This window comes from Cinclus cinclus, chromosome 1 (assembly GCF_963662255.1).
Source record: "Cinclus cinclus chromosome 1, bCinCin1.1, whole genome shotgun sequence".
NCBI lineage: Eukaryota > Metazoa > Chordata > Aves > Passeriformes > Cinclidae > Cinclus > Cinclus cinclus.
In genome coordinates this window covers 7,143,834-7,164,883 of record NC_085046.1, presented here as the reverse complement: position 1 = coordinate 7,164,883, position 21,050 = coordinate 7,143,834, and the positions used below count along the sequence as shown (strand labels likewise).

Genomic DNA, 21,050 nt, shown 5'->3' with positions numbered 1-21,050 from the left:
TTACAAATGGCAAAAATTAAAAACCGGTGGAATAAACAGAGGTCAAATGGAAGTAATTTGACTTCAACAGACCTTGACATTAGAGGAAGCCAGCCCATGCCCTTATAATTGTAAGGAAAGGGTTACACTCTGGAAAAAGAGGATTGCTTATGTGACACGGCATGAAGGTTAAATGCAGCATGTGAAGCTTAAGTTTAGGCCCTGCTGCAATAATTCAGTGATAAATTCTTTGTCTCATTAAAAATAATTAATTCAACTGATGTAAAAACTTCTGCCACAATGCTGATTTCATCTACTACAAAAAACAATGCTACAAAACACTTATATCACTATAAGCAGTATCAGATGTGGCTTTGTTTCCTTTGCATTCATTTTAATCGTCACCTACTAACTTCCCACAACAATTTCTTAGGATTTCTCTCACATACAACTCCACTCCTATTCCTCAACACTACTCATAAAAACCACTGAAGTTATATTTCGGCCATTAGGCAAGAAAAATCCGCAAATGTACAAATTAAAAATAAGTATTTGAGTGGAGGAATGTAGAGAATGACAACAGACAGCAAATTATATCAATTGTCCTTTTTATTAAGCATGCAGAGATGAGAATTATGCATCTTTCAATTATATATGATATGCAAGACTAGCTGCAAATCTCTATATGATACTTTCCAGAAGTATGAGAGGAACTGAGCTTGCAGAATAATAACAAAAGCTGGAGTTCAATCTCACATTATCCATCACTGCATAGCCCATTGTATTACCAGTGAATTGCTTCTCCTTGACAATACATGAAGTTGAAACCCAAGTCATTTTCTGCTTTACTGATCCAGCTGCGAAATAGCTGTGAAATTCAGCTACTTGTCATAGAAAATACTTACAATTTTTTTGTTTTCTATTAATATTGTCGAACTGTTGGTTTCGACATTCCTCAGAATCACTGTGCCATTCTGGTTTCTATAAATGAATTCATTATCTGCAAGGAAGAAAACAAAAGGTCATTAAGGAAATCTGAAATTGTTTGTGTGGAACCTAATTATGGACTTAAACCAAAAGTACTGCTGGGAACTTCTTTCTGAAGAACAGAGATCATGTTTTAACACAGCCATTGCTAAAAGTGGCTTTGAGGACAGCCATAAAATGACATGGTCAGTGTTTGTCACGTTTGTTGTGCCACATTTTCCCTTAGATGAATGCAAGAGTGACCTGTTCGGAATGTACATACACAGCTTGCAATATAATTAGTGCAGAAAACAAGGTCGAAAAAACCCATTCCTTATGATTAAAGGTCTCCAAGTTCCACAGTCTCTGTAGGAGTTTAATAAGCCTGGAAAGTCTCTGAAAGTGAAAGGCAAATGACACTCTAACGAAGCAGATTCTGGAACCTAATATTGTGCTCCAGCTCTGACATTTGTTCTGCAGACTTATACCAGAAGGAGAAACACGCAGAGAAATCACCATTTTCACAAGGAACAAGGCAAAGCAGCTTGTCTCTGTGCACTTTGGGACTACTCCAACTCTCAAGACAAGTGGACAAGGACAAAAATACTGGAGACAGTGTCCAGCTCTCAAAGCACACAACCTGCCTGACAGAAGGGCTGGGGCAGACATATGAAAGGGACTCCAAGTGAGGGTTAGGTAGCCGGTCAAAAGTTCAGGATGAAAAACATTACAACAATAAAGGGATGCCATAAACTGAAGTTCAAGGCTGATCAGTGCTTACAAGCACTGCCCTGCAGATAAAACATAAAACAAAAGTCCCAAGCACTCTGCCATTAAAAGGAATGAGTTTTTCTTGGCTCAGGACTAGGGTTATGCTTTTTTTTTGCAGCTTGGCTAAACTGAAACTGAGAAATGAAGGATCCTACCAAACCTCTGCTTCCAGTTTCAGTTAGGGAAACAATTCCTCATCACCTTCCATGGTGACTACCCCAGCATTACCATGATGCAACAAAGGCTAGGGACAGGTGGATGGTTTAATGGATTTATTGGATTATCCATGGGCTGCCCTGGAATGAGTCAAAGGTGAGTTTAAATCCTCTAGGATATGTACAAGCATAAATCCAACTCACTGGAACTACAGAGGTGTTGTGCACTGCCCAGCTGGGGTGACCTGCTAAAGGCAGCACTGAGCTCTGAGACTTGGTTCTTTCAAAACTTCAGTGTACAGACCTAGCATAGTCCTTACCCATGTTTCAGTCTTTTTATTTCCAACCTGGTGATGATAATCCTTATCATAGTCACTAACCAGCTTTATAAAATGCTCTGAAGGTGCTCTATTTATTGCTGTCAATAAAAAAAATCTCCCCTTCCATATCACTGATTTACACATAAGTGGAAGAAGAAAAAGAAATCTTCTCTGAGATTGGGATGAACCAGATTCTGTAAGAACAAATGGTTTCTGAAATAAAGTTGATCCTCTCAAAACCACGAGGTTTTATAGACTTTAAGATTCTCAGAGTCCAAATCAGAGCAGCAGCCCTTCAGATTCACAGGCAAAGTTCTCAAAGCATATTTTTTTTTAATTATGAAAGGAATTTTATCAGCAACTTCCATCTTGGATTTAATGAAAAAAAAAAAAAAGGATCTGAATTAGATTGACTTGGATTTATCTTTGAAGTATTCCTTCATACAATTTATGACTGAACAAAGTAAGAAACTTAAACTTGAGAAAAGAACTGATTGAACAGAGCTAGGACAGGAGTCAAAAAAGTCATAACCAGTATGGAGAAGATAAATAAGGGATGCTTATTCCCTGCCTTTTCAAAAATAAATACTGGAAGGCACTAGATGACACCAGTCAGTGTCAGGTTCAACATAAATAAAAGGGATTATTTCTTCATGGTGAAGGCAAACAAACTGTGAAAGTCACAGTCCCAGAACAGAGCAGGTGCCAGGGCTGCAGGTGGATCCAAACTACAATTAGAAAAATTAAAGAAAAATCCATCAAAGATTGTATGTCTTGAAGGGGAAGACTTTTCAGGAAGGCCATGGACCAGCCATTGTGAGGGACTAAAGGAATATCCTGAATCCTCATCTTGAGAAATTTGCCTGCTTTTTAGAATCTTCCCTAAGTATTTGCCCTTGTCCTGGGCCATATGCCAGAAGAGACAATCCCTTGGGTTTGATCCAGCAGCAACTTATTTATACCACTAAACTCCAGCTTCTGTGTCCAAATCCTTAAGAAAAATGTTTATGCCAACAATTTAGTAAGTAAGGCAATAAAAGACTTAATGCTTCATAAACACCTGGTCTTCTTATTCTCAGACCACAAAGTCTGAAGTGTTATTTGCTATAAGAGGAAAATACGCAGTTTCAATTTTTGTTTTCCAAAAATATTTCAGGCATTCCAGAAATATCAGGGAAAATTAGAGTTCTAAAGTTTAAACTGACTATTACCTAATCATCAGACATGCCGAAAAATATTACTGCTTTAGTAATCACCCTCTGTCAGCAACACAGAATGTTTTTCAATTACACAGTAATTTCCAGACAGAAAAATCATGTTTTATACGGCCAGTGAAACATTTGAATAATTGTAAGGGTCTCAGAATATTTCTTCATTGCAGAAAAACAAAACAAAACAAAACAAAAAGCAATGAAATTCAGCTCCAAGTTCAGAACATAGGTAAAGTACCTTATAAATCTAATAAGGATGTGAAGCTGTTTCTTGAACATTGCAGGAACTGATGGAAGTCACATTACTGCCCATAATGACATTGCTACCAAATTTTTATTGCTCCTTATGCTCCAAAAAAACCCCATAACATTTTAATAAACTATGAAACTTCAAGATTACATAAAAGTTGCTCCATAGTTGGAAGTAGGAGATAACAGACTTTCCCATTATTTGTTAAACCATAACAAGTTTAAAATCAGGTGCTAATCCACTGCATGTACTTTTAGAATGCATAATAAAGAATAAATGAAGCAGTGCTGATTTGTTAGGGGTGTAAATCTTACCATTATACTCAATACCAGCACCTAAGTTAATGAAGAGAGAATTGGTCTGCTAAAGAGAAGAATGATTTGATCTGTGTTATGTTCCAAACAAAACACTGTGAATTTTAGCTGGGTCTTAGTCCTCAAAAGATGAATAATATTCCTGGACTTCTGTTTTGAAATGTGTGATTTGTTCCAGTGCAAGAGCACTTATTTAAATGGGACATACCTCAATCAAAACCAGAAAGCAATGCAGTGGCCTCTGTAATGAATTCTGTCCAGCAGGCTGATGAGAATTTGCAGCCTGATTTATAGTTGTCACCAGAGCTGATAAAGGTCATCACTGCATCTCATTTTTTCATATCTGCCTTTCTTTGGGGCTGGTGTTCAGCATAAATAATGCCAAAAACTAATTTTTCAGGCATGAAGCCTTTTATTCCATTTCTTCAATCTTTCATGCGTTTTTCCATCTGTTCTTCACCAAAGAAGTTGTGGGTGCCTCACCCTTGGAGGTGTTCAAGGCCAGCATGTTTGGAGCTCTGAGCAATCTGGTCTAGTGAAAGGTGTCCAGTGGGGTTGGAACTGGATAGTTTCTAATGTTCCTCCAACTCAAATCTCTCTCTGATTCAGTGATTCAATGATTCAATAATGAAGTTCACTTTTCCAGCTCCTCACCCCTCTTTCAATTTCCTGGAAATTGTCTGGGTGGTAGATTACATTTTCTGACTGTGAATGTAGACACAGGTATGTAGTCATTGCATAAAAAAAAAAAAACAAAACAATTACCAGGAAAAAAATGGATCAGCCTTGGGGCTGTGGAGTCAGTGCAGAGGAACAGGGAGGCCTGGGGAGAAACTTTAAAAGCTTGCTTAGCAGAACAGGTGAAATCATAAACCCCATCTGCTTCTCTGTCTTGAATTCAGTCAGAACATGCAGAGGCAGAGAAAACAGACCCAGTGAGAGTGACCTCATGGCCCTTGAAGTCACTGAGCCCTCAGCAGGAACAGCATAGACAGCCTGGGCACCAGATTAAACAGCTCACTACAGTGGACAAGAAACTTTGGGACAACTTTCTTCTAGAAAGAGTAAGTTTGAGTGCTGGCAGTGCAATTTGAAGGAACTACATCCATTGACAGGAACATAGCATCAGTGCCCAAAAAATTTAGTGCAGTAAAGTTTATCTGAAGTCCACATTACCAGAGAAGAAAGTCTGGTTTAAAAGATACTAGCGGGACCATGCCTGTGAGAGGAACTTTCATGATTTGTCAGAGATTATAGAAAGCAGAAAACAAAACTGAGTGATAAAATATGAGAACAAAAAAAAATATATTTAAATCCAGCTCTAGAAAATATTTTAATGAAATTATAATTTTCTATCATTTTAATAACTGATGAGTGAAAGACAGACAAAAAAAAGGTTATGAAATTCACATGCAGCAAGTCAGCAGCAAGAGATAGTTAAAGAGAGAAAGTAGAGTTAAGACTGTTAGGGCCACTCCAGTCTTTTAGAGCCACAGATTTGGAGGAAAAAGCAACTTCTTAAATCCTGATCAACAGACATGAAAGATAATTGAATGAGTCTCAGTCTGATGAAAGCCAGCATCGAGGGAATTATCATTTTCAATCCCTAAGATTAAGGAAAATTGGTGCATAAAGGAAATTTAAGTCCTGAAGTTGTTCTAAGCCATTTCAGATAAATGAGCCTCCAGATACCAGCAGGATTGGCAAACATCTTACGCTGTGTCAGGACAGCAGACAGCAGCAGGTGGTGTGGGATGAGCCCTCATCCCTCCCAAGGAACAGAGGTCACTTTGCCCCAGGCCATGTGCAGGGATGCTGGGATGGAGCTCTGCAGTGGCACAGTGAATGTCACAGGGCCAGTAATAGACCACTGGCACCCTTCTGTAATTCCTCTTGGGGGAAAAAGAAAAGTTCTTGTGGGGGTTTTAATGACCCCAAGCAGTCAGATCTTTGGTGTTTCATCTTACATCTGAAGGATGAGTCTTGCAGGAGCCCTGCAGCACTGCCCACTGTGCTGCACAGCATCACTCAGCCCTTGGCCAGGCTGAGCCCACCCTCACTGAGGTGACAGCAACACCTGTACCAGCCAAGGGTTTCTTGGAGTCCTCCCAGGCAGATATTGATCAAACACACCTAGATAGCACTCATCATCTAGCAAGGTAACAGGCAGGAGGACTGCAGTTGTAGGACAGATGTTTCTTCAGACAACTGGTATTTTCAACAGAATGCATTATAGCTGTGCTCCTTTGGAAAGATACATGAGGATCAGGCAGTGGAGTTAAAAATTAAAAAAAAAAAAAATCTGCTTGTTTAACATCTCAGCAAATTTTCTGGAGGGCCAGGTGAGTCCCAGAACAGTGGATGGAGACCAGAGTGGGGAAAGAAGTGGCTGTGCCCTGTGACTTGGGCATGTCACAGTTCTCATCCCAGCACACACACACCAGGGCCAAAGAGAAGGGTCTAGCTGGAGAAAGCAAACTCAGATTATCCATAGGTGACCTGCAGCACACAGGAAAAACCCACTTGCTTGCAGATATTGCCTGTGTTTTCAGGACTGGGGAGCTCACACTGCAGTAGTGTCCATGGGAACAGCCTGAACTGGGTACCCAGTTCAGGTACCTGAGACCCCCAGCATTCACATCCACAACCCAGGCACACAGCAGAGCCCGAGGGGAGAGAGCAGCTCAGCAGCAGCACCACCAGGCATGGAGGTTCAGTAAAGCCATCCCCACAGCTCAGGTGAGTGGCTCACAGGGAAAGTAAACTGGGGGGACTCCGAATTCCCTGTAAAAATGTGTGCCTTTCTGAGTGTCACAGGTGAGGGAATAGCACAAGCTGTAGTTAACAGGTTGCTGTGTGAGGGGCCAAGACCCTAAAAAACCCCTTAATCCTTCCAGATGCAGCACAAGCATCCGACTTCAGAGATAGCCTGCTATCTTCAGGGACTGGTTTTGAGAGAGAGGGAGCCTGAGGCTTTGGGACATAATGGAAGCAGAGTGGAAAACAGCAGACTGGGGTAAATTCACAGAGGAAATAGAAACTGTCAGAAAAAATCCCCAAACCAGCAGACATTAAGAAGGACCAAACAAGAGGAATAAGGTGCAGCATGGTGTGAACAGGGAGAAGGAGGAGCATAGGCAGGTTTATAGAAATACTTATTTTACTTTGCTTTCATGAAAGGGGAAATCACATCTTATTTACCAGACCTGGAGGCTTACTGACTCTCTTAGGACAATATCTGCCTATCAGGAGTCAGGTAGGGGAATGGCCCCAAGACCTACACCCCTTGGAGCAGCTAGAATTTACTCATCAGAAAAGCACTGAGAACAGAAGTTGAACCAGTGCCAGGACTGTGCATGCTCACTAACTGCTGCAAAACTTCACCACATAGATCATAATGCAAAATAAAAGCACAATCAGTCCCCTATGGAAGCCTATTCAGGGGTCCAGAGAGATGCAATCACAAACTCTGGTGGAAATAAGGCTGTTGTGATGATGCATTTAATACTGTGATCTGTTGTTCTTTCAAGACATGCTGCAGTGCATCTATTTGATATTTACAGCATGTACCCAACAAAAAACTGACTCTGAAATTCCCTCCCCACGGCAGAAGCAAAGACTGGTTTGATACTGAGCTGCTTCCCAGAGAGAGAAGGCAGGGAAGGTTTCCCCTTCCCTGTCCCTGGTGCCTGCAGTAGTCTGGGAGAACTGAGAAAGAATCATGAACAGGGAAGAGCAGCAGAACCCCATTTCCATCCCAAGCTTCATCGTGCCCTCAGTGAGCTGCTCCTTAGGGACGGGACAGTGTTACAGCTGCTCCTGTAAACTTTGGCATTTGCAATTTTTCACAGTCTCTGCCACCACCCTGCTTCTGCTTCAATCCACCCATCCCTACCAGTGACTCCTCTTTATTCTGCCTTGCTACTTTTCCTGACAGAAATAAATAAGATTTTCTTAGACTTTGTGATGCTGAGACAAGGAGCAACAGGGGACAGAGAACAGCTTGCCTTTAACAACATTGCTACAACCTTTAATTCCAGGAGACAACTGGAATCCCATTTTTAGCTTTCTGCCATTATGGGTCATTATCCTTTTACTGTTCCCAGCACTTTTTCCCCACATGAAAGGCTGAAAGAAAACTTCTTAAATAGGTGATTTACTGTAATTTAGCTAAATGCTACATAACACATTACATTGGTATATTAAGTGCAACATGATAGAATGTGCTTTATTATGCAAGACGTGATTTTAATTGCTCATCATCTTAATGCAGTTGCACTTGGTGCACCAATATAGTGCTTTTACACTAGTACCAGTAAAATAAAGCACAATTATAGCCCAGGGAAATTCCCACATCAATGTGCACCTCTAGCAGGCTTGTAAATTAACTTGTCAAGAGCTTGAAGAAGTCTGAGTCTTGGGAAAACTTAAAACTATAAAAATCAGCAATGCCAGTCTATTTCTCTTTTTTATCTAATCCCAACTCTTTCAAAATTCAAGCCAAAAAAAAAAATAAAAAAAGATAATTTCAGCATCAAGCCTGAAACACAGGCAGAGCACACCTTTGAAATTTGGGTCCCAAATCTGAAACCAGATAAAATTCTGCTCCTGCCTCATTTGTGAGGCTGAACTCCTCCTCAAAGGACCTCATTCTGGGAACTCTGTGGGCACAGATCATGACTCAGTGGAACAGGCATGAAAGCTGAAATGAATGTGAGAAACAGAGAACTAGCTTCAACTTCAAATTACTCCCTTCCTAATTTCCATCTGCTTTTATAACATGTGGAGAGGGGGAAAGAGACACTACAATTAGGAAAAAAAATATGAATAAGAAATTCTCTGGTCTAAATCCATTTTTATTGCATTTAGGGCAAACCATCTTAATTACAAAAATCTGCAAAAACCTAACAACAGCAGTGAAACTTCACATCTTGTTGCTTGCTGCCCTCAATTTATTTTTTTAATAACTAGGAGAAGGGAAGTGCACCACACTGAGATGTCTTTGGTGTATTCCAGAGCCAAGAAACCTCCCTCAAAAATTCTCAGCCGTCTTATTCTTGTGTTCAGCTGTGCTTGTGCCATGTGCTCTTCAAATCCTAGATGTTCTAGGAGAAGTGTCCTGGGTTACTGGACAGCTGGAGACAGCAGATTACGCTCATCCCTTTGATTCTCTGCCGAAAATATTTCATGTTCAACACAGGCCAGGAGAAATTTAACCCCAGATAACTATTTTCCCAGAAAATGGTCCTTGATGCTTTTATCCACACCCTATATATTTTTCACAGTCACATCATGCAAGTGAAGAGAAAAAAAAAAAAGTGCAGCCAACAGGTAGCAGGAACAAGCTGATCCCAGGTCCATGAAGTGACTGGGATGGGTGCACAGCCCCAAAGACAAAATTGGAGAGATTTTAAAGATTGGAGGGATTCTAAAACTTCCAGGGCTTTTTCCACTAGCTCAGATGAAAGCCCAAGTTACCACTCCTGCTTGGTGGTAACTCAAACTTGCCTGTTCCATGCAGGAACCTCTGCTCCAAGCACTCCCTGGTTGTGCCCAGGGCCAGGGCAGAATCACTCAGTGACCTCCCTCTTCTCTGCCAAAGGCTCCAGGTCTTATCTTCTTCATCTGGTTGGGCTTCACACAGGGGAGTGCATAATCCAAGGTGTTACACCTAAATGTAACAATCTATTTGACACCGAGGAAAAAAAGGAATCCATGAATAAATTTTCATTAAAATGTGACCCTGCAGCTCACTTATTTAATTTTTCTGCCCATTCCCTTGCCTCCTTCTCTTTGCCCCTAACCAAATTACACTTGTTAATAGCCACGATGGGGAGAAAGAAAACATAAAGTGTTCTTTTCCTTGCTTTTCATTATTATTATCATGGGAAGATGACTTAAATTTCAGTGCAGACTAAATGAGACATGTATATCAACAAGAAGATATGCTTTGTGTGCAGCTTTGGGTAAAGTTTTAATTATCTTTGCGTGGCAATATTTTATAATCCCTCTTATGTCACCCTGTCATTTCACATGTGTCTGGTGAGGTACAATTGAGATGAAGTCTACGAGGAGGAGTCTGTCAGAGTCATGGCCATCACCCTGACCTCTGGCTTTTGAGAATCAAGGCAGAAAAGAGATCAAATCCGAGACCCCAAGACACATTTTGGTGTGGTCACAAGAGGGCACCCTGCTATAGAGCCAATGGAAACACTATCAGCTCTTGAAAAGAACCATTAATAAAAAATTAGTTCCAATACTGGGCAGGAGTCTGGTGTCCTGGGTGAGATGGCCCTGAGGGTAGGAAATGGCACCTGAGTGAGAACAGTCTTCATGCACCCAGCTGCAAGGGAGCCACTAGTGAAGGAATACTTTGTGATTATATGTAAAATCCCATTGTTTTTAAACCAACTGATGAGGGAATGACAAAATGGATGTCAGCTAAGTAGGGTGGTGAGGCAATAGAAGAGGCTGCTGAGAGAAGCTGTGGATGCCCCATCCCTGCAAATGTTTAAGGCTGGGTTGGAAGGAGCTCTGAGGAACTTGTTTAGCGAAGATGTCCCTGCCCATGGCAGAGGGGTTGGAAATGGATGATTTTTGAGTTCCCCCCCAACCCAAACCATTCTGTGATTCCATGATGAGTGAGGAGCTTTTCCTTAGCATTGCACATTGGTTTGGTTTGCCTGCAGCAACTGGGTCAGCTCCTACACAGAGTCCTCGCCAAACCCCAGAAAAGATTCCTGAATTCCTTATTTCAACTCTTGTTCCTCTTCCTCTCTCTACCATGAAACCAACATCATCCACCTGTTACTTCCTGTTCTGTTGGTCTTGAAGCACGAGCAGTTGCTAAGAACACAACTGTGATGATGCTGGTGCTGAAACAAAAGAGATGATATAAAAACTGGTTTAAGTGCAATGGGTGAAAAACTGTTATCTCAAAAGAATGACTGCTCCTTCCTTCCAATTCTCATCAACCTTCTTTCCAATAATAACAACTTCTCGATGGGTTAAGAACTTTCAGCAGATGAGACATAATCCAAAGAATGTTCTTATTCAATGGAAAGTGCTCGTTTTCCTATTTTTTTCTTTATTTTCTATGCTTACTTAATTTCTTTATAACTCAGGGCAGTTCTTTTTATCATGCATTTCCATGCTTCTGTCATGGTCTTAATCTTTCTCTGGACCATTTCTGTTCCCATCACAATCTATCTTTTTTTGGATGGAGCAACCCAAGCTCACTGCAGTGATCAAGGTGATGATGTCCCTCAAACTGGATAAAAACAGGCTGTTTTCAGGATTTTTCTCTCCCAAGTATAGTTCAATATTGTTTCTCTTAAAAAAGTTGATTGCAACAGAAAATTGATTATGCTCTCAATTTCCTGCCCTAGAAGAAGGGAAACAAATATTAACCATGGAATTCTAATAATCCCTCTCCTCTTTTCTTTCATAGTCTTCTGGCTTGATAATTTAGCTAAATCAGCCACTGTGCCAATAAGGAAAAAAATTAGGAATATTATAATTATTGGTGTATATTTTTAAAAATATCTTCCTTTGTGAGACATTAAAATTAGAAAATAAATAAAAAGCATGAAGGTTAATTTGGTTTAAGACCATATCTTATGCCTGCTGCCGTGTTTGGTATCAGCTTCAAGGCAAAAGGTAATGGCAAACTCTTATAAATGCTGCCCCTGAAACTGACACCTGGAAGAAAGAAAATATGAAACACATGGGGAAAAAAAAAATATTTATTTATTTATTTATTTATTTATTTATTTGCTCTTGGGCATGTTTTAAATAAATGTTTTAATATGTTTTTTTACGTCACGGTTCACAGCCTGCTCCCCCTGGGAAGGAGAACAAGGAAGGAAAAGAAACCTCCAAATTATTAATAAGCATCTTGGCTTATGCATGAGTATTCCGAGCGATTCGTCTTGTAAAACGAGACAGTCCATCAGCTGAAGCAGTGGCAGACAGTGGGAACTGCTGCACATGGCCCAGCATATGTGCACTAACCCCTCTGAGGGGCAGCCCAGCCCTGCTGCCTCCACTCCCTGCTGGTGCTGCCAGAGGCTGAACTTCCAGAGCCAGCTGCAGGAGCGGGTCTGGGATGGGCTCCTGTCCACCAGGAAATGGGAAAATTGCCTGCTGAGCAGAGAATATGTGTCTATTAGGGTGGTAACAAATTAAGAGTATTGGAAAAATTTTCCAGACGCTGTCCGGGCGGAATTGGTGGGTTTTAGATGTTTATCCAAGTCCTGAAGGTTCTTCTCAGTCTGCCTGAAGGTACCACGTTACTCAGATATTCCCACAGTGAATGCATGGCAAGCCCAAGGCTTCCAGCCAGACCCTGGAATGGCTTACTCTGCATAAATGACCCCATGGAACATAACTGTGACAAGACCAAAATCTCTGAAGTGCTGCATTCACCACCATTCGTTGTGGAGTCAATTTTTATAGAGAAAAGTGCATGCCAATATAATAGTAATTTATTTAATAGATCCAGACTTTTGCCCAATTACGAAGGAAATGCTTCCGAACTGATAGTTTTTTCACTTTTCTTGGCTTGAACATTGACATTTCCCCCCTGCCTTCTTACTAGATTTTGTTTATATTTTTTCCACCCCTGCCATTCTGCCTTCCCTGGAAAACGAAAATGCTTTGAAGATGATTACGCAGATTTTGTCAATTATTATGAAATCTAAGCATTGGAGGATAGGTATAAGCCTTCAAAAGAACCTGATATTTAAAAACATCTTTTCACATGCAATTAAATGGATTTGCCTCCATTTACCTCCAGATAAGTTTAACATTTGAAGGACTATTTAGAAATAATTATGATAACATCTCTGAGTACTAAAAATGCTTTTATTTATTAAATCTCTCTTTTTTTTTTTTTAATCAAAGTGGAATATTTTTTGTGTGCTACTTGTCCCCAGAGGCTGGAACTTTAAGTCAAGTAGCAAAATGAAATTTTTGCATCATACCCAGCAGACCCAGTGCAGATTTCACATGAATCTATGAAGCCCTGCTGGGGACCTGCATCACACAATTTTAGGACATCATGATTAATTTGTGTGGCATGATTTGGTATAGACACCTAAAGACTTAAACTCCAACACACAGCAAAATCACATAGCTTTTCTTTAATGCCAAACAAATATCACTGCATGCATACACTTGTCTTCAAGCACCATGAAACTCAAATAATTTGAATATTTTTGAGAAGTTAACCCAGACACTTCTGTGCACTCCTTGTGTGTAGTTCCCATCCCATCCTCTCTTAAATTATGTGCTAGAGGTGGAAAACATTTGTCCAAAGCCCTGATCTAAGGCTGACCAAGCAAAGCAAATAGGAACAAGCTCCCAAAAACCCTTCCTCTTGCAACAGGTCTTAGCTCAGTGAAACTCACTGATGAAAGAAATGCTGGTTGCAAGGGGCTCCGGGGGGGGTGCTTGGAAGGTGTCCTAGAAGATAAATCTATTTTGGGCAACTAAACAGAAAATATACAAGAGGATCTGAGAATTCTCTGAGCTAAAAAGTGAGAGAGGTACATTGCCCTCTTGCTCATCCTTGTGCACATACCACTCATGGAAACAGGATTTAGGGCTGGGCAAACCTTTGGTCTCCTGTGCTCCTAATTTAATTTCCACTGATGTGAGGTTTTAAAGTATAATTACATTCCCTTGATCAATGATAATCATCTCATTCTCAATTTCTTTTAATGAATTATATAAGTCTGGTTCTATTTCCTGTTATAAAAAAAATGTGCATTTCATACATTCAACAGCTTAATTCAGTCAGGAGATCCAAGCTCACCAGGGACTTTTTTCTTAGATAAGTAAATCTTTGCCTGCTAAGTTTTCAGTTACAAAGACTTGATATAAAGTTTAATCACCAGAAATACAGTATTTCCTGGCTTCAAATTATTTAATTATGGCATCTCAGCATATATTTATTTAATGGTCATTAAAAGGAACAAGTAGAATACATACTGCTCCAATTAATACTTGGTAATCATTCTGTGTTCAACAAGTATCCAGGAGCAGTGGAGCAAACTCCAGGAAAGCTACTGAGTCAGGAAAATGTTCTTTGCACCAAATAAAAATCTCCAAGAAGGAATAAAAGTTGGGCATGGCAGCATGCAAAATAGAAAATTGCTTTGATTAAAATACATTTTTAAAAAAATAAAATTAAAAAGTAAGCAAATTGCATCCTAGAGAACAAAAGGTTCCCAGGGATGGACTGTGTCAAAAGACAAATGTTTCTGGAAATCACGACTGAAGGTATCAGCAGTGTGTATTAATTAGGATCAAAAACTTAACAAGAGGCCTGAACACCCCGAAGAGTTCTCCTTTCTCCATCACCCCTTTACAGTCTTCCTTTGAATGTGCTTTTTGCTCAGTGTATGCTGCAATTATGCACCTCGTTTCTTCCATCTGTCCTTCCTGGGTGCTTACCTCTGAAGTGCCTCTCTCATAAAATGTTTCCATCCTTGAATCAGCCTGGCTGTTAGGAGAACCTTCAGCAGGTTCATGCAAACCCTCTCTCTTGACTTCCTTTTCCTACAGTTCAGAACCGAGTCTCCTTTCTATCTACCCACGTCTTCTAAGCAGTGCTGGATCCAAGCAAAATAAAATTCCTTACTGTCTCCAAAAGCAATCCTCCTCATGGTGAAACACTGCCAAGTCCCTGGGGAAGGGAGACCATCACCCTCTGCTGTGCCCAGCTTGCTCCATCACCAGGAGTAAAGCACAGTTCTTGTTCCTCTCCCTCCTCTTGCCTATGTTCCATTCCTCAGAAGAGTCAAAGGAAAATAAAGCCCAGCAACTTAATTTTAGTACAAATCCAACCAGCAGGAATGAAATTTTGGCTGTCTTTTTTAAGGCTTATCACACACAATTTTTGTCACTGCAGTGGCCCCTTCCCCAGGGCCTGGGGACAGCTGGGAGCTCATCCTTTCCTGATTCACAGGTGTCAGCTGGGGAAGAGCAACTCTTGGTGTCACACTCTACCTGTACCTCTTCACATGGATTTTTAACTAACACCCACTGAGAGAACACCTAATCCCTCTCCCAGTTAAACTCTTGAAAAACCAGTGCTTTTCCTTGGGCTCTGAGAGCAGCAGGGTTTTGATTTCAAGCCACTTTGAACAGGAGGAAAAAAACCTGATCCTTTTCCTGACTGGATTTAAACTGTTCAGCACACAGGCAGGACTGTGCATGTGGTTCTGTGTCTGTGGTTCAGAAACACCTCTGTTGTGAGCCACATTCTTCAAAGTCTCCCACAGATGCTGCCACTCCCCATGGCACCATTTCCTTCCTGTTTCCATCCCTGCTGATCTCCTTTATTTATTTCTTTATTTTTTTAATCTAAAGGCTCCCCACTGTGAATCCAGTGTCATTGCAGTATGTCTGCCTGGCTGGCAGGTAAAAGGACCCAGCACTGAATTTATCAGCTTTGCATTCACCACCAGGAGCACTGAGCTAGAAATGCTGCAGTGCACCTTAGAGCAACATGCAGCTGATGGGGAGGAGTGAAGGGGGGACAGCTTCTACATAATTCCCAGGGATTCCTACCTCAAATCTACAAACAAATTCAACACACAAAGGAGCCCAAATTGTTCTAGCTTTCACACACCTTTTACAACTTCAAATTATTCCCCGAAGCTGCTTCTTGCTGGCAAACAGAGTCACGACAGGAGGCATTGCCTTGTTTCTGAGCTACTTTGAGGGAAAAACACTAATTTTAGTGGAGTAGGGCTTGAAATGGAAATGGGGAATCTGTTTGTGTTAATGGCTATAGAAAGTCTGTGAAAGCCTGCTGGTCCAACGTGTGAGAGTGGGATGTTGCTTGTTGGGGGGAAGCCTATTTTTCCTCTTTTGTTAAAAAAAAAAATGGTGGGAACTCAATGAGGCATTTATGGGCAGTAGGTGTTAACAGAAGCTAGACAAGAGGAAATGAAGTCCAAAGAATTCTCCTGCCTCTTCCAATCATCTTTGATTCACTAAATGTTCTCTTTGATACTGCCATAGCAACTGAATGTACTTTCCAGCTCTTCATCATAGGCCACTAAGCCACTTCTCAGCAGTACTGACTTCCAGACTAATTTTCACTCTTCACAAAACTCAAGCTCCTGCTCCACCTGGAACACCCCCCAGATACTCCCTGCTTCTCCCCTGAGTGACTGTGCAGCATCACATTATCCCTCCCCTCCTTATCACTCATTCCTTGCATCCCACTTCTCCCAGGTGACATTCATGCCACCAGCCCTGTCCCTGGACCAGACTCTTCACTCATCCTGGCAAGATGCAGAGACACAACAAATAGAAAGCTATGGCACTGAATGCCTGAGGCCACTTTTTAATGTGTGTGGGTTTTTAGATGTTCTCTAACTAAAGCCATAATATTGATATCTCAGGAGGACATTTGACTCAGAGGCTCAACAGCAATCATGATGAGCAGGGGAATGATTAGAGTTCAGCAGGCTTTGGAGAAATTAGGTTACCTATGGAGACTTCTAAATATAGGCTTAGGCTCTTATGGAAATCTTGTACTCCTCAAGACAACAAACTACTCAAAAACACCACACACAAAACTCATTTTTGACCATTAGTGTGTTACTTCTTCTTTTCCAGGGTGCGATATTTTTCCCAAACATGACTTCATGCAACACATTTCTCCTTCTAAATTCAGAAGTTGCTGGAGGCACCAAAGAATTATTTTCTCAGTCCAAAAGCAGCACGTGTCCCACCAGTACTCCAGCACTGCACAGAGGAGTGCACTGAGGCACTGCCCAGTCCTTGGCACCAGACTCCTCCCCAGCTTGCTTCTGCAGACTGTATGAATTTTTGAAAGAGCCAAATTGATTTCTCATTTCATTCTCTCTACAGTAATGAATGAAGCAGCTACATGGCAAGAATGCTCTCCTCCATGTCCTATTATAGTCTCTTAAAAAGCCATTAATTCCCAAGTTTGCTGTCTCTAGTGAACAGGTTACTGTCACTGCTGAACTCGGGCAGCTGCCCAGAAGCTGAAAGGCAGGAATAGGACAAATTCTCTCCAGTGCTCTCAGATCACAGATCCCCAGAAATCTCTGGAGAAGATGATACAGGACGAGATCTAAAATCAAAATTATGGTTCAAACACTTTAACATATTCCTCACTTCTTCCTCAGTGTGGCAGCGGTGACAGAGCAAAATCTCTTACGTAGTCTGCTTTGGCAACACAGGATGTCACTTCATGAAAGCATTTAGAATAAGAATAGTGATCAACCAGCTCTAAAGTGCATGGGCACTTCCACTGGCACCAACACTCCCCAAAAGTTCAATTAACAAACATCCACATCTTTATGAATCATAACAGAGGGTGTCTGAAGGCCATCAACAGCAAAACCATGCTATGTTAGATCAGAAAAGCCTTCTTTGTCCATTCCCTTGTATTTTCTTCTGGCTTACACAGCATTTTCCTTCAGTGAGGGTGTCTTTACCCCAGCATAAGGTCATCCTTATAGGCTGTGGGGTTCTTTGTAATGGGACCTGGAAGTCCAGTAATCCTTAGACACCACAAACCGATGTGCTGTGCACCAGGTGTCATCCTGTGTGTTTCAGAAGGTACTTCAAAAATATTTCAAAAGCCAAAGCACTAATAAAAATACTGCAGAAAGAAGCTGCCATGAGCTTGGACATGAAGTTGGAACTGAGAGTGGAGAAAGTTTTCTTTGAACCATTAAGACCAGAAAACCAAATAATTTCAGTCTTTTCAACACACAGTTAAAACACGTTGAAGCTAACGAAGTAATATTTCTAATAACAAGGTAGGCAAATACTCTTATCAGAGTAACCCAGTTACTCTTTATGCCTTCTCCAGATTTACACTAACAAAACCAGCTGTGAGCATTTTCTTCCTTACATTCATTTAATATAAGACAGGAACTGGGATGGCACTGAGGCTCAAGGATTCCTACACAGGGAACTCCTTCCTCACACAGATCCCAAACGTGCACAAGATTGCAACACGCAGTGCCCAAAGAAGGCAACTTTGTCCCTTGGATGGAAGACAGAAAGCTTTTTCCTTTCCTGCTGACAGCCCAACCTTGCCAAGAGAAAGGTTCCTGATGCCTTTCAGTTTGGATGGTCACTTGCAAGCTGTCAAATGCTCCCTGCAACTACCTGACAAAATGTTGTAGTGATGGGGGAGTTGGGCTCTTCTCCAGAGTACCAAGTGATAGGACAAGAGGAAATGGCTGTGAGTCGTGCCAGGTTTAGGAAAAAAATCTTCACTGGTCAAAGGCTGGAACTGGCTGCTCAGGGAAGTGGTGGAATTCTTGGAACACCAAGCACCATCCTTGGAAGTGCTCAAACCCTACGTCAACATGGAGCTTAGGGATATGGTTTAGTGGTGGACTTGGTAGTGCTGGGTTAATAGTTGGACTCAGAGGTCTTTTCCAACCTTAATGATTCTATGAATCTTTTTGTCCCATGGAGAAGCAGCCCAGAGGAATCTGCACTCCAGTCAACAATTCCGTAGCTTCTGGGAGGGCAATTTTAGTCTAAAGAGCTGTCAAAGCAGCACCTTAGCAGATGCCTTTTTCATAATGAAAAATATTAGCACTTACAAAGTTCTTAATATCTATGCAAAGCAACCTATAAATAATTCATTTACTCTACACGCATCTGGATCATTTGAAATGCATCAGTGCTTTTATCAATATAGTGCAATGGATTTACACTGCAGAGAAGAGGCTTGAGGGCATTTGGGCTGTCTAAGTATTGTTGATCTGAGCATTATTACTAAAGGTAAACTGAAATAAATTACCTCAGTCACTACACTATGCTTTTTCAGCATGGTAAATAAAACCTATTAGTTCTAGGTCATTAAATTCAATATTAGATTTTAAAAGAGCCCAGAAATTCTATGATGTTATTAGGGAAGCATGCAACAAAACATATGTGCTTCAGTATTAAAGATAAAAGAATTACTTCATTATATGTAGATATTTTTTATTAGTTTATTTTTCAAAGGGACTTTTGAGCTAAAAGCCCAGCTGCCTTTCTCAGAGGAGAGCAAGGCACACAGTGGTCCTGGCTCCCACTGAGTGGCAGGTTTCCAAAAAACTGAGACATTTCTGAAAATGTCATTTGAAGCCTCTTGCTAATTTTCTCATTATTCCTCTTCTCATAAGAACAAATATTATTTTCCCAATACTGTAGGTGAAGTGAGTGGGCAGAGACCTTAGAGAGAAGGGCTTGATTTTCACATTTTTTAAGTTCCTGTGACCCTAAACATGTCCTTTGCTGTTCTGTACCTCAGTACTCTTCACTGCTTGAATATATTGTGCTCTTCATTTCAACCTTTATTCTTCCCATTTGACTACAACTCATCTGCAAGAATTGCCTCCCCAAGTCTGGCCAGCATCTAGCCCAAGGAAAATGCTCTCCTAATTAAAACCTCCAGTCACTTATCTACAGCCCAAAATCCTGACAAGAGCCTCTGCTAAATACACTGTCCTGCAAGGTGCCTACAGCAGGGCTGGAAAAACATCCTCTAAAAAGTAAGGACTGACATGTTGCACCCAATCCATTGCAATAACCTCTGTCAGGATATTAGAGGCTGCTCTGATGTTTTCTAACTGAAACAGCCTCCAAGTACTTTCAAAGTAGACAAAATCTATTTGCCATTTAAGTACAATGACAGAAGATTAGTGTAAGTCTCCACAGGTGGCATGTGCAGTTCAGTCTCCACTGCTTTCTTTTACGTGATGCTCCTTCCCCATGAAGAAGGAGTGCTCTCAGGTTGCTGGGGGTCAGATTCCCAGCTGGCAGAAAACACTGCAGCTCAAAAGTGCCACAAAACCAGAATGCATGACTCAGCTGGCTTCTCAGGTCAGGTCTAAATAAGGACTATGAATTGTTGTTTAAAGAAAAAATCAGATGACCGAGCTGCTCTTCAGCACAAAATGACAACAAATTTCTTTATCCCATTTTTTGTCGAATATTACAAGAACATTGCACCATCCCATCAAGTTTTCAGAAACCTGAGCTAAACTGTGTGTGGCAGAAATCACAGGAAAAGCCCAGTAACTTCGAAGCCTAATTACAAGGTAATGTGGTGTTCATGAGCAGATCTGCTGAACAATTAGGGACTAGACTAACGAGTAGGCCACCTGTCAGCTGGGAGAGGGCTGACAAAGGGCCAGCACAGGACACTCCTGACAGGCTGTGGAGGGGGATATGAAAACAAGGAAATGTTCAAACATTACATTTAAGATACACAGTATGAAAAGAGCCACCGATTGGAGCTCATATGCTTGTTAAGTGTATGGACAATCCAGATGTAGCTGTACAGGAAAGAGAAGTTCAGCTCAGAGTGAGAGGCATGGAGCGATGAGAAGAACACAGGAGGTGTGAGATGAATGGGGTTGGAGCAGACACAGCTCAGATTATTTCCACTTGGACTGATGGATGAGGGGTGCCAATTAGTCACCAGCAGAACCCCAAACTTCCTGTTCTTAACTCCTTTATACCTACTGAAATATGGCATATATGCTATGTTGTCCTGAAAAACAACAACTTCAAAACAAAGTCAGCATTTCTCATGGTACAGGGAAAACCTAAGCAATAGCAGTCCCTGGAAGTGGATCTAGAAATAAACTCTGGACAAGTCCATTCTAGTCACAGAATCATAAAATAACAGAATAGCCGGGGTTACAAGAGATCTAAAGATTATCCAGTTCCAATCCCCTGCCATGGGCAGGGACACCTTCCACTATCCCAGGTTGCTCAGAGCCCCATCCAGCCTGGCCTGGAACACTTCCAGGGATGGGACATCCACAGCTTCTCTGGGCAACTTGTTCCAGTGCCTCACCAGCCTCACAGTAAAGAATTTATTCTTAATATCCAGGCTAAACCTGCTCTCAGTCAGTTTGAAGCCATTTCCCCTTGGCCTGTCATTATGTGCTCTATGAATGCATCACTCCTCCCTCGATCACTCTTAACAGAGTGCTCAGGGCAGTAGAACAGTAGAAGACAGATGCTAATTCAAAAAAGTATTCTTTTGTCTCCTTAAACCGGTGGATAAAAATGCA

The 21,050-nt window shown here is 41.2% G+C and overlaps 1 protein-coding gene across 1 annotated transcript in view; it reads right to left on the bottom strand.

The window, feature by feature from the left end:
- Window positions 1–21,050, bottom strand: part of DPP6 (dipeptidyl peptidase like 6) — a 391,697-nt gene that overhangs the window by 132,906 nt on the left and 237,741 nt on the right. Inside the window, exon 4 of the mRNA XM_062506397.1 lies at window positions 885–979. Within this exon, the coding sequence (XP_062362381.1) occupies window positions 885–979 (95 nt within the window). The remainder of the gene's footprint in view (window positions 1–884; window positions 980–21,050) is intronic.